The sequence below is a fragment of the Cydia amplana genome, chromosome 9, assembly GCF_948474715.1.
Source record: "Cydia amplana chromosome 9, ilCydAmpl1.1, whole genome shotgun sequence".
Lineage (NCBI taxonomy): Eukaryota > Metazoa > Arthropoda > Insecta > Lepidoptera > Tortricidae > Cydia > Cydia amplana.
The window spans coordinates 11,833,991-11,854,813 of record NC_086077.1 but is presented as its reverse complement, the minus strand read 5'-3'; the positions used below and the strand labels follow the sequence as shown (position 1 = coordinate 11,854,813).

Here is a 20,823-nt window from a genome sequence, read left to right as displayed (position 1 = left end):
TAGTTGGTTTATCTTGAATCTGACCGATTAAAATTTCACAGTCGCCTTAAATGTGAAATCAAAAATAATTCCTAACGCCCGACCTATTAAAGTTTATCACGTAAAGCATGGCCTACAATTAGACGTACCTATTCCTGTCGTTCGGAAATTGTCGTGCAGGAATGTTCCAATATGGTGCATTATCTATGAAAAGGGACCTTATTGTCGATGGCGCTTACGCCGGACAGCATCGCGCGGCATTGTTATATCTATATCGGAGCATTGTTAATAATGGCGCAACCGCCATCGACAATAAGGTCCCTTTTCATAGATAACGTCACATATTATCCCCGGATTGCGACTCGAATATGAAGTGGAATCACCCCTTTTACGCACACTACTTTAAGTATTTGAATTAAATAAGGAGTTTAATTGAAATTAACTGCTCGTAATACTATCTACGCGCGTTTCTTTTAGCGAGAGAAAACTGGAAAATAAAATTTATTGCTGTTTGGTTAGTAGGATGGTGGATGGATTTTGTTTGGTACGTAATTGGCATTAAGGAATCGTTATAAATTTAAATTAAACTGATATAATGAAAATTACAGTTTACGTGGAAGCAATAAATAAATGATCAAATTCAGCGCCTTTTTATTAGCAAGAAGAAAATTGATACGACAGACTTAAGAAAGACAAATAAAAGAAAGATAATTTGAAGAATCTATCTCAAATAACAAAGCCAGTACGGATATGATGGTCGTTCTTGTCTACGTGACAGCGTGATAAAACGGTGTCCGTCACTTTCTTTCCCACGGTGTTAAACAGTGACAGTTATTTTATCACGTGGATAAAGATGGATAAAGCTATCCATAATAGGCTGGCAGATTGCATTTCGAATAAAAAACAGCATCTAAAATAACGGCTCAGTAATGATTTGGAGAATATCAAGGAGGCTACAAATCTCAGGCCCTCTTTTGTCATCTGATGCTGCTTTTTACGGTGTGCTTAGAAAGATGATAGGCAGACATTTTGTATACTTTAACGCAGCTAAGGAAGAGACATAAGCGCGTGTTTTTAGTGCTTGAATAAATCGAGTATTTTGCTTAGGTACCGTTTGTCATTTTCTAGAAAAAGCACAGAATAAAATAATAGTACTAAGTACAGTAGAAGACTCACTCTCTAACAAAACGCGTCCGTTACGATCAGCACAGATATGGCCGCTAGGTCACAGATTATATAATAGTTTGGCGACAGCGCCACGCGTTGCTTATGGCTTTCCCCAAAATTGGGGCCGAACGGATGTACTTTTAGCTACCTGTAGCAAAGCGACGAAATCGCGGAGTGAGACACGCCTGGAAAAAGGTGATGATGGCATTGGTTGGTTTAGAAAATAATGCAATGCCGGTTAGGTTAGGTTAACTCTTTTTTCTTTTTTATTGAGATAAAAAATAACAGAAGAAAATTAGTTGGTATCTTTGGAACATGAAGGATAAAAGGGATTAATTAAATAGAACTTTTAACTTTAAAAAGGATAGGATATGAAGGATAAAAGGGATTAATTAAATAGCTGTTAACTTTTTTGTCGTCGTAATATATTATAAAAAGACAAACTTGTTAAAATAGTTACATGAAATGATATCAGATAGTAAAATATCGAGTAAATTTGTGATAAATATAAGAAAAATACTAGTATTTACACTCATTACGGGTCATTCACGTGAATAAGGTTGAATTTCGCTAAACATGATGCAATCCGCTACGAGCATACTCGACAAGAGTACCATCTGCAGCATAATTGAATTCAAAGTAGAGTTTTTCTAGTTACTTAGTGATAGTTATTTATTTCTGTACCAGACTTATTTACGAAAAACAAGTTGAAGTTATTTACAGTACATATTTTGTACTTTGGCACAGTAGGTATGTACGGACCGGGGCAATGGTACCTTTTGCCGTGGAACGTCACATATCTTTACTATTTCATATCTAGTGAATCTCTTATTCATATTCCGAATCGCGCCGTCAGTGCATTACTTTCACATAGGTAATGCCGCTCCTGATCGTTGGATAGGTACACGGGTACATGTAACACTTCTCAGAGTGTAAATAACTCCTTAGATTTACTTAAACCTTGATAACCTGCGCACTTCTTTACCAGCTTCTGTCATCCTTATCTTTTGGAAGTTTTTATAGCTTTTTCATAGTGCTATGAAAACGAACAAATTGCCGCCACGAGATTTAATATCGCAGTAATAAGGAGGCCGATTGTTATTTAAACAATTGTTTCGGTTTTCTCTTTTTGATACGACTTTGACAATCGCTCACGCTGATAAGTCGCACGCAGAAACCAAGCCCACGAGTACCTATAACTATTGGAACTCTACTCCATGTTCACTCCGTATGCAAATGTTTTTTTAATGAATATAATCGGAGAATTGTCCAATTTTCGTTTCTATTTAACCCTCGTAGCTCGTATTAATTGCGCCTGTTATTAATTTCCTTTCCTTTTATTAAAATTCGTCTCAAGACTCGGATTAAATGACACGTAAATATTGTATCGTTAAAATCTAATATCAATCATCTTAAGACGAAAGCATCTTCTTCATTTCTCAAAACTTCAATATTGTATATTAAGTACATAAATAATAACTCGGGGTTTGTACTTATTTACTGAACTGGCGAGTTTAATATCTCGTAGAGTGTTTTATTCTTGTCATGCTTGACAATGCAATCATGACTTCAAACACCAGGTAGGTAATATTATATGTGTTTTGCGACATATTTTATCATCAGAATAAAATATGTATGTAAGTAACCTACTAGTGAATAATTTCTTTGCAGAGTTAGTTTGGGCTCGTAATTAGTACATTATTATAAAAGCGTGCTGCCTTGGTCAGGTGGCTCACTCCTCGATTTCGCCGCTTTGCTACAGCTACAGGTAGCTAAAAGTACATCCGTTCCACACCAATTTTGGTGGTTAGCCATAAGCCGCGCGTGGCGCTGTCGCCACCTAGCGGCCATATCTGTGCTGCCAGCCTATTATGGATAGCTTTATCCATCTTTATCCACGTGATAAAATAACTGTCACTGTTTAACACCGTGGGAAAGAAAGTGACGGACACCGTTTTATCACGCTGTCACGTAGACAAGAACGACCATCATATCCGTACTGATCGTAACAGACGCGCTTTGTTAGAGAGTGAGTCTTCAGTACCTAGTACTATTATTTATTCTGTGCCTTGGTGATTATTTACACAGTGACGATATTTTGTGCGCGAGCTGAAAGCGAGCGCGCATTATGAAATCAGATGTGTGTAATGACCAATGCACTTACGCCACAGAATAAGTAATAGTATTATCATACAGAACGGACACGCACCGCCCCGCCCCGACTCGGATTACCTCGCCGCGACTGGCCGCGACATGAATGTGTGCGTAAGTCGCTCTACTGAGAGCATGTCAGGATTCCGTCAGAAACTCAATGACGCGTGTACAGACGTGCCGCGCACACATATAAACGCAAATCATTTTTGATGTATGGCGTGTCCGCCCTGTGCTTACGCCCAACGCAATTACGGTACAAGTTATGTAGTTATAATGAAAAACCACCTGGATTTAATAGCATTATGAGCCTAACAGCAGTTCAATAAGTTTTGCGTCACGAGCAAAAAAAACAGCCTACATAAAAACAGATAACTACCTACCTAAAAAAATAACGAAGGTAGTATGTACCTAGTATTATTACTCCTATAATTTTTAACATTATCTAGATTCTAGGCTACACCAAAGCCGTTTTATTGAACATGAAAAGGAACTTGAAAAGTTCCATAAAAAATAAAACTAAACTAGCTCAAAGATCCCGTATTATCTTTACAACATCTCACATTTTCTAGCAACACTGTCTTTAAAACTCTTCCCCAAGACGTTTAGCTCTCAACTTTGTGTGATGACACTTTCTAATCTTATAGAGCTGAGATAAAACTTGGAACTATGTTCCGCTGTGTGTTCCGGCTACCATAGAATGAAACAGAACACCTACTGTACCGTATCGTTGTACCTAACCAAAGAAAAATATTTAAATTAAAACTATGGCAAAAAGTGTGCGCGCAATGAATTTCTGTTCAAAAAGTATTTGTCATCTACTGGCTATTATATAATGGTCTTATAAAGGTAAATGAGGTTAAATGTAAAAAACTGGGTATATGTACCTAAAGTAGGTACCAAATTTAACTCTCTAGTCGATCAAAACTAACGCCGATATTATACATTTTTGCCACTTGACCCATGGAAGGAGTGAATTCGAGTTTTAGTTGTGCGATCTGATTCCGACAAGATACTGATTTACTGATCAGTCAGTGGCATAAGTGACATTTCTTCAACCAATAACGACACTTTGGATACTGACCGATCATTATCGTAAATAAAGAACTATCCACACCAACCGACAATGCAGTAAATTGTCTAAAATATATGTATACACGATGATTTTTAATCGGTGATCAGGAGTAGAAAAATATTAATATCTAGCCCAAATTAAACTTATTAGGCTTGGCCTCACGCAATTATCTAATTGTTTATTTAATTGAAAGTTAAAACATAATTAAAACTAATAAATACTAAATACATGGTTATCCTACATGAAGTAACTACGATACGTCAAGTGCCATCGATATGGCGGGAAATTTGACGGATCTATGACTTTGTTTATGCATATGACAATGACAATGACAAGTTATTACTCATAAATTATCAATTGCCATTATGTTTGTAAAGAGGCTATAACTTATAGATACCGTAACTCATTAGTAGAGTGACAAGGATTTTAGGATAAAATTGATCTCAAAATTAAAATTATGATTTAAAAAAAAACAAGTAATCCATGTAATTACGACTTCAACGTGATCTTCATCAATTACTGAGTTAAAAAATGTTCCTGATCACCGATTAAAAATCATCGTGTATAAAACACGGACATACAACGGTTAAAAAGGTGGATAATGTGTATTGGACTCTTCTTCGGCCAATGCCTTGTAACCTACAATTCTACAGTTTCCACTTACACTTAAGCAGATCTTTTATTTGTTTGCCACTGCCGTGAGTGTCGTGGTATAAAACTCACATATTTGTATTAACACCCGCCTCTTACCCTAAATCTCATCTACTTAAAACTTTAAACCGCCAACTATAACTGTCCTGACCTCCTGACCCTCAACAACACAACGTCGTAACTGAAAAAGGTTCTTGTGTGATATATGCCATTTCGTAAGTAGAGTGACGCTGTAAACTTTGGCCCTGTATTTATAATGAACCGCGCACGAGCCTCAAGCATACCAGCATATGAGTGAACTTGACAAAATGTATATTGTGAGGTCACTCTTATTCTATTCTTTTAAGTCCAAATTAACTCTTGTTAACAGTCTTGCTGGAGCGAAAGGTTATCTGTGATGAGAATAAGATGTTGCTAGAACATATGTTACTCTTGGATAACTTCGGGCACGTCCGTGTCGGCGTGGCCCTAGTTAGCTTTTCGGTGAAGGAAAACATCGTGAGGAAACTTGTATACATCTGCGAAGAAATTCAAAGGTGTATGTGAAGTCCCCAATCCGCATTGAGCTAGTGTGGGGACTATAGCCCACAAGCCCTCTCACGCATGGGAGGAGGCCTGATGTGCCCAGCAGTGGAACGTGTATAGGCTGAATTATTATGTATTATTAATCTAAATATGTACCACAATTACCAGTTAAAAATACTGATTTCGTCTGAGAACTGCGCTCGGTAAGCGATGGAAATTATAATCCTGAATTTTTAATGCACGCAGAGCGGGAAAACTGCAGTTGAGGTTTTTCATTCTAGTAGCTGTTGGAGGGTGGAGTGGCGCTGAAAGCGACCTAGTAACGCTTATAATAACTCGCTCCTCGATCGTCGCTATTCGCTATTATAGCTATACTAGCTGTTGCCCGCGACTTCGTACGCGTGGATTTGTATATTGGTGGTTATATATTCTACATTAGCTTAGAACATTATGCAGCAAAAGATCGCAGTAAGACGGTTAATCATTTGTTAATTATTAATATTACAACGCATGATACTTGTCTTTCGCAACCTACGAAGCTTCAAGCCCCTAACTGAATAAAATTGTTCTCGATATAATCCCTCTCAACCAGAAGATTTTCATGTCCTCTATTTAATAAAACCTACTACTTAACTACCTATTTACGAAGTTTGAAGTTCCTAGCTTTAAATAAATACAAACTTTCAACCCCTTTTTAACCATTTTAGGGGATGAATTTTTACAAACGCTGAAATTACTTTTCTTGTATTTTAATAATATATATGCCTATATACAAAGTTTACAACGATTAAAGTCCCGCACTCAAATGAATGTTTGACCTCTATACAAATCTTCAACCCCTTTTTCACCACCATGGGGATGAATTATCAAAAACTCTGAAATTAGTTTTCTTCTCTTTTGATGAAATACCTTTTTACGAAGTTTCAAGTTTGTTTGCAACTTTACAAACTTTCAACCCCCTTTCGACACTTTAAGAGATGAATTTTAAAAACGCTGAATTTACTTTTCTCGTATTTTAATAAAATGCCATTTTACAAAGACTAACAAAAATGTTTGATCTCCATACAAACTTTTTACCCTTTTTCACCACTTTGAGAGATGAATTTTCAAAAACGCTGAAATAAGTTTTCTTCTCTTTTAATAAAATACCCTTTTAAGAAGTCTCGAGTTCCTAGCTTAAAATAAAATTTGAACCCCATAAAAACTTTCAACCCCTTTTTAACCCTTTTAAGGGATGTACTTTTAAAAACGCTGAAATTACTTTTCTTGTATTCTAATAAATGCCTCTGTACAAAAATTCAAGCCCCGCACTCACAAAAATATCTGATCTCCATACAAACTTTCAACCCCTTTTTCACCACCTTGAGATATGAATTTTCAATTCAACCCCTTTTTAACCCTGTTAGGGGATGAATTTTACAAAACGCTAAAATTACTTTTCCTGTCTTCTAATAATATCCCCAAATCCAAAGATTCAAGTCCCGCGCTCGAAAAAATGTTTAATATCAATACAAACTTTCAACCCCTTTTTCACCACCTTACAGGATGAATTTTCAAAAACGCTGAAATTAGTTTTCTTGTATTTTAATTTAATAACTTTTAACAAAGTTTCAAGTTCCTAGCTTAAAATAAAATTTGAACGCTATACGAACTTCAACCCCTTTTTAACCCTATTTGGGGATGAATTTTACAAAACGCTGAAATTACTTTTCCTGTCTTATAATAATAACCCCAAATCCAAAGATTCAAGTCCCGCGCTCGAAAAAATGTTTGATATCCATACAAACTTTCAACCCCTTTTTCACCACCTTACAGGATGTATTTTCAAAAACGCTGAAATTAGTTTTCTTGTATTTTAATTTAATACCTTTTTACGAAGTTGTAAGTTCCTAGCTTAAAATAAAATTTGAAACCCGTACAAATTTTCAACCCCTTTTTAACCCTGTTAGGGGATGAATTTTACAAAACGCTGAAATTACTTTTCCTGTATTCTAATAATATCCCCAAATACAAAGACTCAAGTCCCGCGCTCGAAAAAATATTTGATATCCATACAAACTTTCAACCCCTTTTTCACCACCTTAGGGGATGAATTTTCAAAAACGCTGAAATTAGTTTTCTTGTATTTTAATTTAATAACTTTTTACAAAGTTACAAGTTCCTAGCTTAAAATAAAATTTGAACCCTATACGAAATTTCAACCCCTTTTTAACCCTATTAGGGGATGAATTTTACAAAACGCTGAAATTACTTTTCTTGTCTTCTAATAATATCCCCAAATGCAAAGATTCAAGTCCCGCGCTCAAAAAATATTTGATATCCATACAAACTTTCAACCCCTTTTTCACCACCTTAGGGGATGAATTTTCAAAAACGCTGAAATTAATTTTCTTGCATATTAAAAATATATCTTTTTACGAAGTTTCAAGTTCTTAGCTTAAAGTAAAATTTGAACCCTATACGAATTTTCAACCCTTTTTTAACCCTGTTAGGGGATGAATTTTACAAAACGCTGAAATTACTTTTCCTGTCTTCTATTAATATCCCCAAATACAAAGACTCAAGTCCCGCGCTCGAAAAAATATTTGATATCCATACAAACTTTCAACCCCTTTTTCACCACCTTAGGGGATGAATTTTCAAAAACGCTGAAATTAGTTTTCTTGTATTTTAATTTAATAACTTTTTACAAAGTTTCAAGTTCCTAGCTTGAAATAAAATTTGAAGCCTATACGAACTTTCAACCCCTTTTTAACCCTATTAGGGGATGAATTTTACAAAACGCTGAAATTACTTTTCTTATCTTCTAATAATATCCCCAAATGCAAAGATTCAAGTCCCGCGCTCGAAAAAATATTTGATATCCATACAAACTTTCAACCCCTTTTTCACCACCTTAGGGGATGAATTTTTAAAAACGCTGAAATTAGTTTTCTTGTATTTTAATTTAACACCTTTTTGCAAAGTTTCAAGTTCCTACATCAAAATAAAATTTGCACCCCAAGACGAACTTTCATCCCCTTTTTAACCCCCTTAGGGGTTGAGTTCCAAAAACGTTGCAATTACTTTTTTTTTGTAATCGGCTATTATGCCTTTCTAAGAAGTTTCAAAGCATTTGTAATGGATTCAAACTTTCAACCCCTTTTTAACCCTGTTAGGGGATGAATTTTCAAAAACACTGAAATTACTTTTCCTGTCTTATAATAATATCCCCATATACAAAGTTTCAAGTCCCACACTCACAAAAATATTTGATCTCCATACAAACTTTCAACCCCTTTTTCACCACCTTGGGGGATGAATTTTTAAAAACGATGAAATTAGTTTTCTTGTATTTTAATTTAATACCTTTTTGCAAAGTTTCAAGTTCCTAGATCAAAATAAAATTTGCACCCCAAGACGAACTTTCATCCCCCTTTTAACCCCCTTAGGGGTTGAATTTCCAAAAACGTTGCAATTACTTTTGTTTTGTAATCGGCTATTATGCCTTTCTAAGAAGTTTCAAAGCATTTGTAATGGATTCAAACTTTCAACCCCTTTTTAACCCTGTTAAGGGATGAATTTTCAAAAACCCTGAAATTACTTTTCCTGACTTATAATAATATCCCCATATGCAAAGTTTCAAGTCCCACACTCACAAAAATATTTGATCACCATACAAACTTTTAACCCCTTTTTCACCACCTTGGGGGATGAATTTTCAAAAACGCTGAAATTAGTTTTCTTGTTTTTTAATATAATACATTTTTACAAAGTTTCAAATTCTTAGCTTAAAATAAAACTTGTTCCCCATACAACCTTTCATCCCCTTTTTAACCCCCTTAGGGGTTGAATTTTTCAAAATCGCTTCTTATCTCTTGTACACTTTATAAATGCAACCTAGTGTGCAAATTTCAACTTTCTATCTTTTGTAGTTTCGGCTCTGCGTTGATGAATCAGTCAGTCAGTCAGTCAGTCAGTCAGTCAGTCAGGACACTTGCATTTATATATATAGATAGTAGTACAGGATAAAATGTGAAGGTTCGCTGCCGATTGTTGTCGTATATACCAAGATATAATCGCATACTTTTCACTTTGGACTCCCATTTTAAACCCGCTTTAGATTGTATCGTAGAAAAAGTATTATTTTATTTGACGCAGAAAAAGTATTGTATTCGGTATCGGACCCTTTTTCTTCTTGAGTTGTTTTTGTGTATCTAAATATAGCTGAGTTCTGTTTTTTGTTTATTTAATTAGGCCGTTTTCAACATTATGAAGTATGAAATAATAAACTATGAAATAAGTAATACCCAAATAATTAGTGACTTAAAAAAAGCATTTCTACCAGTCCTTCGTTATAGAAATTATAATAGACTTTACTCGTTGGTGAAGGAGGTTTATATTTTGTTAATATATCTTCCCAAAAGATCGTTAACATCGTACAACTGCGTAAAATTATACTTTAAAATACCTCCGACTTTTTGAAGGCAACATTGTCCTCATGGTTTCGAAGAAAATTTTGGCTAGAGTTGACACCAACAATACCAACATCTTCTAGGTGCGCAAGTTTTTCGAACCAGCCGCACTTGATCTTGTTTATGTCACACTAGCGACCCGCCCCGGCTTCGCACGGGTTAACAAATTATGCATAACCCTTGCTCTTGAATCACTCTATCTATTAAAAAATCGCATCAAAATCCGTTGCGTAGTTTTAAAGATCTAAGCATACATACAGACAGACAGACAGACAGACAGCGGGAAGCGACTTTGTTTTATACTATGTAGTGATTTTTTTTAGGGAAGTAATTTGGTCGACGCATACATGTATATATTTCTTACTTTAATTTTAATATCTAGGAGACCGAGCTTTGCTCGGAAAACATATAAAAACTCAAAAATGCCCGTTTTTCCAGAAATAAGACCTAGCTAGATCGATTTTTGGCCCCGAAAACCCCCATATAGGTAGCAAATTTCATCAAAATCGTTAGAGCCGTTTCCGAGATCCCCAAAATATTTTTTTTTTATAAATAGATTCACAAGAATTGCTTGTTTAAAGGTATTAGTAATTAGATAGATAGATAGGTACGCTCAAGGTTTATAAGTCTCATTTAAGTAACTAATAATGTGTACCTAATCATTATAAAACTTTAAATCAATGATCATACAACTGGAACCAAACCCCAGACCCCCGGAAGAGTGTGCTGAGCAAACTGCTAAAGTTAGTTGGTAACGACTCCATAATTAGCCACCCCTGGCTCTAGACTAGACAACCCTTGAGCTTACATTCGTTTTCCTCAGAAATGTGAAACTTTTTTATTGTGTTTATTTTTTATATACCTACCTACATATTTAGTTTATTTTCACCATGAGCCGTGGCAAAATGGGACAATGCGAGGAAGATGATGATGATGATTTAGTTTATTTTCATTAGTTACCTAACCTATGATAGGCTTGGCTCACTCCGCGATTTCGTCGCTTTGCTAAAAGTACATCCGTTCCACACCAATTTTGGTTGCTAGCCATAAGCCGCGCGTGGCGCTGTCGCCACCTAGCGGCCATATCTGTGCTGATCGTAACAGACGCGTTTTGTTAGAGAATGAGTCTTCTGTACCTAGTACTATTATTTATTCCGTGCCTATGAGAACCTTAACCGTGCAGCGGGGTCAGGGCGCGCCGGCCGCCAGCTGCATGCAGCAGTGACAGTTTGTATGGCAGATTTTGGTCTTTATTGACAGCAAGGATTGTAGATGATTTTACTTTATGCTCTATATAGTAGAGCACAATTAGAAAATTTATGGCGCTTACACGCTACTTAAATTATACCATTTACGAGCATGAGAAGTGAAAACGATATTTTTTCTACTCCCGTAGGTACATTTATTTGTCATTTAAAGGGTCGTGCACACATTCAAGACAAGTCTTTAGTCTATTCCCCAAAAAAACATTTTTGCATACACGCAGTATCTTTTTGGCACTTGTTCGATACCTACTTAAAAAATATTGTAAGTATAAAAAAATACTCGTGGCGTCTTTATTAACAATTTTCGGCCTCGCCTCTAATTGTTACTCACGCCACTCGCCTTTTTAGGGTTCCGTAGCCAATTGGCAAAAAACGGAACCCTTATGGATTCGTCATGTCTGTCTGTCTATCTGTCTGTCCGTCCGTCTGTCCGTCTGTCTGTCCGTCCGTATGTCACAGCCACTTTTTTCCGAAACTGTAAGAACTATACTGTTGAAACTTGGTAAGTAGATGTATTCTGTGAACCGCATTAAGATTTTCACACAAAAATAGAAAAAAAAAACAATAAATTTTGGGGGTTCCCCATACGTAGAACTGAAACTCAAAATTTTTTTTCATTAAACCCATACGTGTAGTGTGGGGCATCTATGGATAGGTCTTCAAAAATGATATTGAGGTTTCTAATATCATTTTTTTCTAAACTGAATAGTTTGCGCGAGAGACACTTCCAAAGTAGTAAAATGTGTCCCCCTCCCTGTAACTTCTAAAATAAGAGAATGATAAAACTAAAAAAAATATATGATGTACATTACCATGCAAACTTCCATCGAAAATTGGTTTGAACGAGATCTAGTAAGTAGTTTTTTTTAATACGTCATAAATCGCCTAAATACGGAACCCTTCATGAGCGAGTCCGACTCGCACTTGGCCGCTTTTTAGGGTTCCGTACCCTACACAGTACAGGGTAAAAACGGGACCCTATTACTAAGACTCCGCTGTCCGTCCGTCCGTCCGTCCGTCCGTCTGTCACCAGGCTGTATCTCACGAACCGTGATAGCTAGAGTCTAGTTGAAATTTTCACAGATGATGTATTTCTGTTGCCGCTATAACAACAAATACTAAAAACAGAATAAAATAAAGATTTAAGTGGGGCTCCCATACAACAAACGTGATTTTTGACCGAAGTTAAGCAACGTCGGGCGGGGTCAGTACTTGGATGGGTGACCGTTTTTTTGCTTGTTTTGCTCTATTTTTTGTTGATGGTGCGGAACCCTCCGTGCGCGAGTCCGACTCGCACTTGGCCGGTTTTTTATTTTTTTTAATCATATTGATATTAGGTGAGGGTCAATCGGTCGTCGCTAGGAGTACGGGCGGTCGGTTGCCTTTGAGACATTTGAGTTATATATTTGGTAAGTATGTATTTGTTTGAGGTATTTAATTATTTATATTAATAAGTTTTTACTATTATTGTTATTTGTTGAATGATTTTAGATTGTCTTTATAAAAAGCCTCACAATTCGTTGTAGCCACTTCGTTTGTATGCTCCGAATGTGTTAGCTACAAATCGCCAGCTCAGACGTGCCCGCTCTCACCGCTAATTAGGGTAAAAACCACGCGACTGACGCGACCGCATCAAATGACGGTATAAAACGGTCTGAAGCACTATTTATTGACTCCAGTATTTAGGTACGCCAGTGGAATAGTAATAATACCTGTAATTAGGTAAGTCGGTAATTAAATGACAAAGTTATTAAACAAAATAAAAGTTTAAGTGTTAGTTTTACAAACATTTCATTATATAAAAAATACAGAGTGAATACTAAGTCGTGAACAGAAATGTTTGTTTCTTAATGTTTAACTTTAGTTTAAACATGTGGACTTGACAACAGGCAAAATATGTAAACGTTGATTGTTAATTCGTTAATTAAAAAAATTGTTTTAAATTTACTCAATCTCACGGTCACCCTAAACTAAAACGTTAAACTGTCATAGAACATACCCATACCATACCATAAATCATTCAACCTTTTTGTATTTTCTGGTAAGAGCGTTGAAAAAAGATTAAATTGACAATGACAAATTCAAAAGTCATAACATTACACAACGAATTGAAATTGAAAAATAATATCAATTTGCGTTTAAAATGCCGGCTGCCTATTATTTTAAAATAAACTACGATTTAGAACCAATAAGCGTGTTTGCATTAAATATAGATACAATGTAGGTTTCTGAAATACACTGAATGATAGCCTAAGTACTCGATTGATAAGATAAAATAATTCTACAGAACATAAGTGGTACTTTAAGCTACAGACCATCAAGTCTTGTCGAATAGGGTGACCATAAGGTTGGTGTTTTTGCTATTTAAAATTATGATCAATAAAGTTTCATTGTTTGCTTCTAGAGTTAATGCAATGAATTTGCCTTAACATACTGTGATAGAAACAAAGATTTCTGTTTACGACCTAGGTTTCACCCTGTATACATAGACTATTGCTCTATGGAAATATTGGAAATCCACTATACCAAGACAATAGATGAAACTGGGAAGTGACGTCATGACTCATATACAGTGATCGGAATTGGTAGTGCCATTTCACGGGACTTCGATGCGTAAGCTTAGTATGGATATACCTTTTCACCCCGAGTTTTCATATTACCTACTTCAATAGGGATGATGACACATGTTGAATTTTATAACAAAATCTTATAGCAAATGAGCAATTTATCATAATAATGTGGATATTAAAATAAAATACGGAAATGTTACAAAAATACAGGACCTGAAAGTTTCAAAATTTAAGTTTTTTTTAACTTACAAAAACGATAAAAGTAAGGGTACCATTCGACTCCTTACATTTTATCCAAAAAAATATTGTACAGCAACTATATACATAAACGCAATATTTCACGGACAAAAACGCAATTTTCTTGTTTAGTCCATACTTCAAGATGGGATCTCAATGACCTTGACGTCACGTTCACTTATCCTTTTGTGAGGGGCGTTTCGCGAGTGAAGTGCGACTGTCGGACTTTGACTATAATTTCTGACTTTTGTGTTGCTTTAATGCAATGGGTCCCATATAGACAAATGATCCTAAAAACAAAGCCGATCGATTGATACTATAAATGAACATTAGTCCTGTAGCCTGTTAAAGACATACCAAGAAATATTTTCGTGAAAAAATAAGTCTCGGAATCCCGAGTCTTATCCATGTTCAGTACAATGTTTGAGGCCATTGACCCCAAATGGCACTACCTATTCCGATCATTGCTCATATATCTGCCTTACAGCAGTGCCCCCGCCAAGTCGAGCAACGTATATAATATGATATTTTTGACTACCTATATTTTAACAGACAGGGAGCCTTATCTAAGCATGGACATGGAGCTAGGTGTTAAAGAAGAAGAAGCACATACACTCGAAGAAAAAGTGACCCGCATAGAAAACTATGAAGATTGGCGGTCATATGCAGCCCCAACTAAATTGCCTTGTTAAATTTCTTACTCTCTATCAATTTATCAAACTTGTAGGTCCATCTGTCGTTATAACAGGCCGCTCTATGTGAATGGCGCTTAATTGCACGCTCAACGTTGCGCGAAATGAGACAAATGACGTCCATTAACTATTTCAGGGGCATCAGAATAAAATACTTGGTCTTAAAATATACTGAATTACCTAACTAATATAAAAATTCCCGGCAATCAACTTTTACACAGAAATATTCAACCATAAATTATGTTATTTAACAGCGGAACCTCAACAGTGGTTTAACATCACCAAATTATGCTTTCAGAGAGCCAATGCACAAGTTCTTATTAAAAGGTGTGGAACTTCAAATAGGTAATAATATATGTTTATTTTACCATAGAACCTCCTAACTTTGACTTATATGTACAATGATATAAAAAAAATAAATAAACAAAATGTACCTAGTTAATTTTATTTTTAATTTACATAAATGGAAAATTCGACAGCTGTGAAATGTCAGATACGTCCTCCCGCACCCGCCAGTGCGGCCGCAGTCATGTACGGAGCAAATATGGGTGTTAACTATGTGGTTCTTTTAACACCGTGCACGAATAAAGCACTAGATAATTAGTAGACAAACAAAAAGTAGAAAAACATAGATAAGTAGTATTAGAAATATAAAAAGTAAGTGAGTTGACCGTGATGTCACTATACATGTTTTCGTATAAATTCCATATTAGAAAATCGTATTGACAGTTCTAAAAAAGAAGTTGATTAGACTGGTTGAAAAGTAGCCAATTTCGCTGACATACTGCCGTACAACGTCTAAATTAAAAACTAATACTGTCAGGACTTGCCCTGTCTCTTGACTCCGAATAGAAGCAGCGTGGCCAAGTTTAATTAAAGCTCGCAAATTAAATATGGCGCCCGTTTAGAGCAGAGACTGCACAATTAGCAATGCAGTTGGTTCTTCAGACCTCTCCTTATTCAACCGTGTGACAATTTTATTTATCTTCATTCCATTACCCTTCTCGCGTCGAATAAATAAAGAAATGTAACATTCATGAATAAAAATCGCCCAAGAGTATAGGGTTCCATTTCCATAGTTACCATTCTGACAGAATAAGCTAAACAGGGGCTATTAGTAAGTATCATGTGCATAACAAGTATAAGATAGTACCTGCGCAGCGCTTTAATCTCCATGACATCTTAGGATTCCATACCCGAAGAGTGTCAACCAATGGAATTCTAATTACACTAGGTACCTGTCAGTCTAACCGACCTTTTGGTTACCTACTATGATATATAATTAGAGTATGCGGAGGTACCTATAGGCGGTCTGAGGGTAAGGGTAACATTCCATTTCTGACCGCAGCTGCACTACTGGTACTGAACGCGTCGCTGTTACTGTCAATGTCCATAGTAAAATGAACAGTAGTGCAGCTGCGGTTGGAAATGGACTGTCACCTTAATTCTTTCTATTTTCTTGTTACCTGTCTAGTTTATACAAAATAGATGTCGAAATTTCACTCACTGGTTCCTCTTCACTCCCTTTGATTTCTATTGTCTGAAGCTACGTTTTCAGAATCGATTTTCCCTTTAACGCACTGTATTTGACATACAGGATTGCCACAAAATAAAAGGTTGAAATTAGAAAGACCTGCCAAGAACACATAATACAACTATGCAGCTAGTGAACCTTGCTGCCATATTTATTAAACGGACTGTAAATCCCCAGATTAAACTGTTTCATTTTGGTGATCTTCGGGTATATGTAAATTAGATAGCATTTATTTTAGGAAAGTGATAAATGAAAGCACTCTGGTCAAAGTAAAATTAAAACATATTCGGAAAAACAATACACTCCTTTTTTGGGGCAGTTGTGTAAAAATTAATAATATTTCTATGTAATCCAATACATATTTCTTACTATTTATTTAATACATTTTTTCTACTCCCGCACTTTTATTTGTCATTTAAAGGGTCGTGCACAGACATTTAAAGCCCTATATTATAGTTGTCAAGACTAGTCTTTAGTCTATTCCCCAAAAAAGAATTCGTGCATACACGTAGTATCTTTTTGGCACTTTTACAATACTTTGTGTAATGGCCACTTAAAAAATACATTGTTGCCAACCTTATAGTCGTAACACACTGTCGCACCGCAACGCGACCTTGGTTCGTCGCACCCATGAGTGAAAGCGAGAAAGAAATATATCTTTCTCGCTCTCGCTTATGGGTGTGAATGTCATATCTGACAAATAAGTGAACCATAGACATGTTTTTTTTTAAATTTCATTCATTCTTTTCCCGCTCGTACCCTCCATTTTTTGCTACTTCTTGAATATTGTGAATCTTGGATATGAATACTATTGTGCCTGTCGAATGAAAACTTAACTTTTCTGTTAATAAACAGTGTCTCTTTCAAGTTAAAATGGATGAAACCAAAAACTTAGTGTCTACGCCTGAAGAAATATCAGTAATAGCACAAGAATCACTAAAAACAGGTAGATACCGTAGGTAGAAGCACTAGATGACATGAAAAATATTTGTTAAATTTACAATTTTATTTCAAAGTGTTTGGTCGTAGAAAAAGTATTGTATGCAACGTTGTTTAACTGAGTCAAAAAATACTCGTGGCGTCTTTATTAACAATTTTCGCCTCAAATTGATACTCACGCCACTCGCCTTTTTTGACCTCTCTTAAACAACGGTTGCATAAAATACTATTATAAAACTGTGCTTTTGTGTGTTTACTCATAATACACTGACATTGACCTTGACGTCGATTGAAATTATCAATATCAATTGCTCTTGACTAAATAAATACGTAATGACTACCGCTCTCATTCTTAAGGTGCAGTGAGTTCAGGTTCTTCCCCAAACGCAACTCGCTAAGCACTGAGCGGACAGCCGTGCGTGCCCGGGATTGAAAATATCATAGTTATATTTAGTAAGGTGCTGTTAACATAAAAGTAATCGATATGTTCGATCAAAAATAATATTACGCATTTTTAGAAGTATTTTCATATTAATAGCTTTTGAGCAAAAATAATTATGAATTTTGAATGGTGCGTTTTAGATGCTCATTATTTTTTTCTATCAATTAAGCGAATCGATGCAGCAGTATTATGATCTAAAACAGCACTACGATTTTTCAAAAACTGTGCTGGCTGAAAGCACTGCACCTTAAGAAACGATCCTAATCACTTCTCAAGTGGAACCAAACAAAACACTTCAGATTATCTTCGAGATAACTATCTTACCTCCTATATAAGACTTAGTGACGGCACTTAAGAGATAGTCGACACCATGGTGGCTGTTAAAGTATTCGTACTACTTGTTTTTCTGACCTTGGGGTACTGTAAAGTTGCACGGCAAACAGAACAAGATATTCAAAATGTAGAGGCTTACATAGACAGCAAGAAAGGAGATATCAACCAAAGGTACAGACTGCATTACCACGTCGCCGCACCGGTTGGATGGATTAACGACCCAAACGGCTTCACGTATTACAAATCGGAATTCCATCTTTTTTATCAATTCTATCCATATGATTCAGTTTGGGGCCCCATGCACTGGGGACATGTTGCCAGCCGCGACCTAGTACATTGGAAACATTTGCCGACAGCGTTAGTACCAGAAACCGAACAATGCTTCTCTGGTAGTGCTGTGGTAGATGGAGACACCATGATTTTAATGTATACTGGACATGTCAATTTAGATACTGAACCATGGTCCAACGAAACCCAGTACCTAGCGTACAGTGACGATGGTATAACATTTCACAAATACGAAGGAAATCCAGTCATATCCTCTGCTCCTAACGGATCACCTGACTTTAGGGATCCAAAGGCTTGGAAGCACGGAGATCATTATTATGTAGTAATTGGTAGCAAGACTGACGATAACCGAGGACAGGTTTTGCTATATAGGTCAACGGATATGAAGAACTGGGAGTATTTGAATATTATTGCAAAATCCAAGGGTGACAGCTATATGTACGAGTGTCCCGACTTCTTTGAGTTGGATGGAAAGTTTGTTCTACTAATGTCTCCACAAGGCATGGAACCACAGGGCGACAGGTTCAAGAATCTTCATCAGACCGGATATATCATTGGGAGTTTCAGCTATGATACTTTTGAATTTGTTCCTGAAGTAGATTTTCAAGAAATAGACTTCGGGCACGATTTTTATGCAGCACAGACTACGGAAGCGTTTGGCACAAGAGTCCTAGTAGGTTGGTTTAACATGTGGGAGCAGCCTCGGCCAGAAGCGGAAGACGGCTGGGCTGGTGCTATGACGTTGGTCAGAGAACTGAGGCTAGTCGGTGACCGGATCTCCATGAAACCTTTGGACGCCATGACTGTTCTTAGGGATGAGGTAGAAATGGTTGGGATTCTACAACCTCAACAGGAATTGCGTTTTGGAAAAACAGCTGAAATTATCGTGGCGGGTGATTTAAGACAGAAAATTGAAATACAACTCGAAGGTACAGACGGCGGGGAGAAGGCTTGGATACGTTGGGAGCCTGAAACCGGCAAAGTAGTAGTAGATAGAGGTTCAGGCGATATTCGGCAAGTAGAATGGGCACCAATCGGCATGGATTCATGGAGAATATTCCTGGATGCGAGCTCTATAGAGCTGTTCTGCGGAGAAGGAGAGGTGGTGTTCAGCAGCCGACTGTTTCCCGAAGGTGGGTGGATTGTTACAAACACCAGCCCCCAGTTTATTCACGTACAGGCTTATTCGTTATCCAGAAGCGTTCCTTAGTGATTATTTAAGATGAAACCTAGTATTTAAAATGTATTATTCTTAGATTTTCAAAATTCTCATAGTTTAAATTTTGTGCTCGTTACTTAAATATTTTTGAAATTGATTTATAATTGTTGTTTAAATTTAATTAGTTATTAGCTTTTGTATTAATCGTAATGTAGCACTAGATGTACTATAAAACGTTTTACAGTACAAATGGCCCTTTAAATTTTCGACATCACGTAATCTGTCAATTATCGCACTAGTGCGGTAAAGTAGCACCATATGTACTGTCAATAAAATTATCACCCCTTTCTAAAATTGACATTTAGAGTTCGGTCACTTTATAAAGTGTGCCTTATTTTTTTTAGTAATCCCAATTCGCAAAAGGCTAATAGGAGATGTCGAAGGTGTGACAGGGACGAGGGTGTGCCATTGGGAATACTTAAAAAAAAACGCACACATTTTATAAATAAAATTAGATGCACATGTTCATAAAGAAAAATAAAAAAACGAATTAATAACGATGGGTTTTATTTGTAAATACATATGATTTCGGGATCGTAGAGCAAGTGAACAACACATAATACAGAATTCAAAGTTGAGCCTAATGATGTTGTTAATTGTTGTTTATCACTAAATTGATTATTAATTTACAGATTATAATAAAAAAATATTTTTGCATGCAATGTGGTCACCCTACTCAATGTGTCGTCTTTCCGCTTTCAAAAGTCATAGGGTGACCATGATTATTGATTACTTACCTATTTAGTAAGTAAAGAGAATAGGAATTCAAAATTCTCTTTGGTATAAGATTAGTTTTACAGAAACCAACCTGTATAGGTAGTTGTATTAACGTAACTGCTGCATTTGTATTTATGATATAACTAGCTGTTGCCCGCGACTTCGTACGCGTGGATTTGTATATTGGTGGTTATATATTCTACATTAGCTTAGAACATTATGCAGCAAGAGATTGCGGTAGGATGGTTAATCATTTGTTAATTATTAATATTATACAACGCATGAGACTTTGTCTTTCACAACCTACGAAGTTTCAAGCCCCTAACTGAATAAAATTGTCCTCGATATAATCCCTCTAAACCCCCTTAGAAGATTTTTATGTCCTCTATTTAATAAAACCTACTACCTAACTACCTATTTACGAAGTTTGAAGTTCCTAGCTTTAAATAAAATTTGAACCCTATACAAACTTTCAACCCCTTTTTAACCATTTTAGGGGATGATTTTTTTAAAAGCTGAAATTATTTTTCTTGTATTCTAATAATATGCCTTTATACAACCATTCAAGTCCCGCACTCAAAAAAA

At 36.1% G+C, this 20,823-nt stretch overlaps 1 protein-coding gene and 1 long non-coding RNA gene across 2 annotated transcripts in view; both read left to right on the top strand.

The window, feature by feature from the left end:
- The first annotated feature begins 5,492 nt into the window (after nt 1-5,492).
- Nucleotides 5,493-20,823, top strand: part of LOC134651163 (uncharacterized) — a 61,042-nt gene continuing 45,711 nt past the window's right edge. The window contains exon 1 of the long non-coding RNA XR_010097081.1: nt 5,493-5,559. This is a non-coding gene — a long non-coding RNA (uncharacterized LOC134651163). The remainder of the gene's footprint in view (nt 5,560-20,823) is intronic.
- On the top strand, nt 18,026-19,559 carry LOC134651112 (sucrose-6-phosphate hydrolase-like). The gene has a single exon (XM_063506117.1). It carries the CDS (start codon nt 18,052-18,054, stop codon nt 19,510-19,512), a length of 1,461 nt encoding a protein of 486 aa, XP_063362187.1. The 5' UTR covers nt 18,026-18,051; the 3' UTR covers nt 19,513-19,559.

Excerpts from the sequence above, each read along its gene's own strand:
- LOC134651112 (XM_063506117.1), top strand. The coding sequence starts at position 18,052 with ATGGTGGCTGTTAAAGTATTCGTACTACTTGTTTTTCTGACCTTGGGG.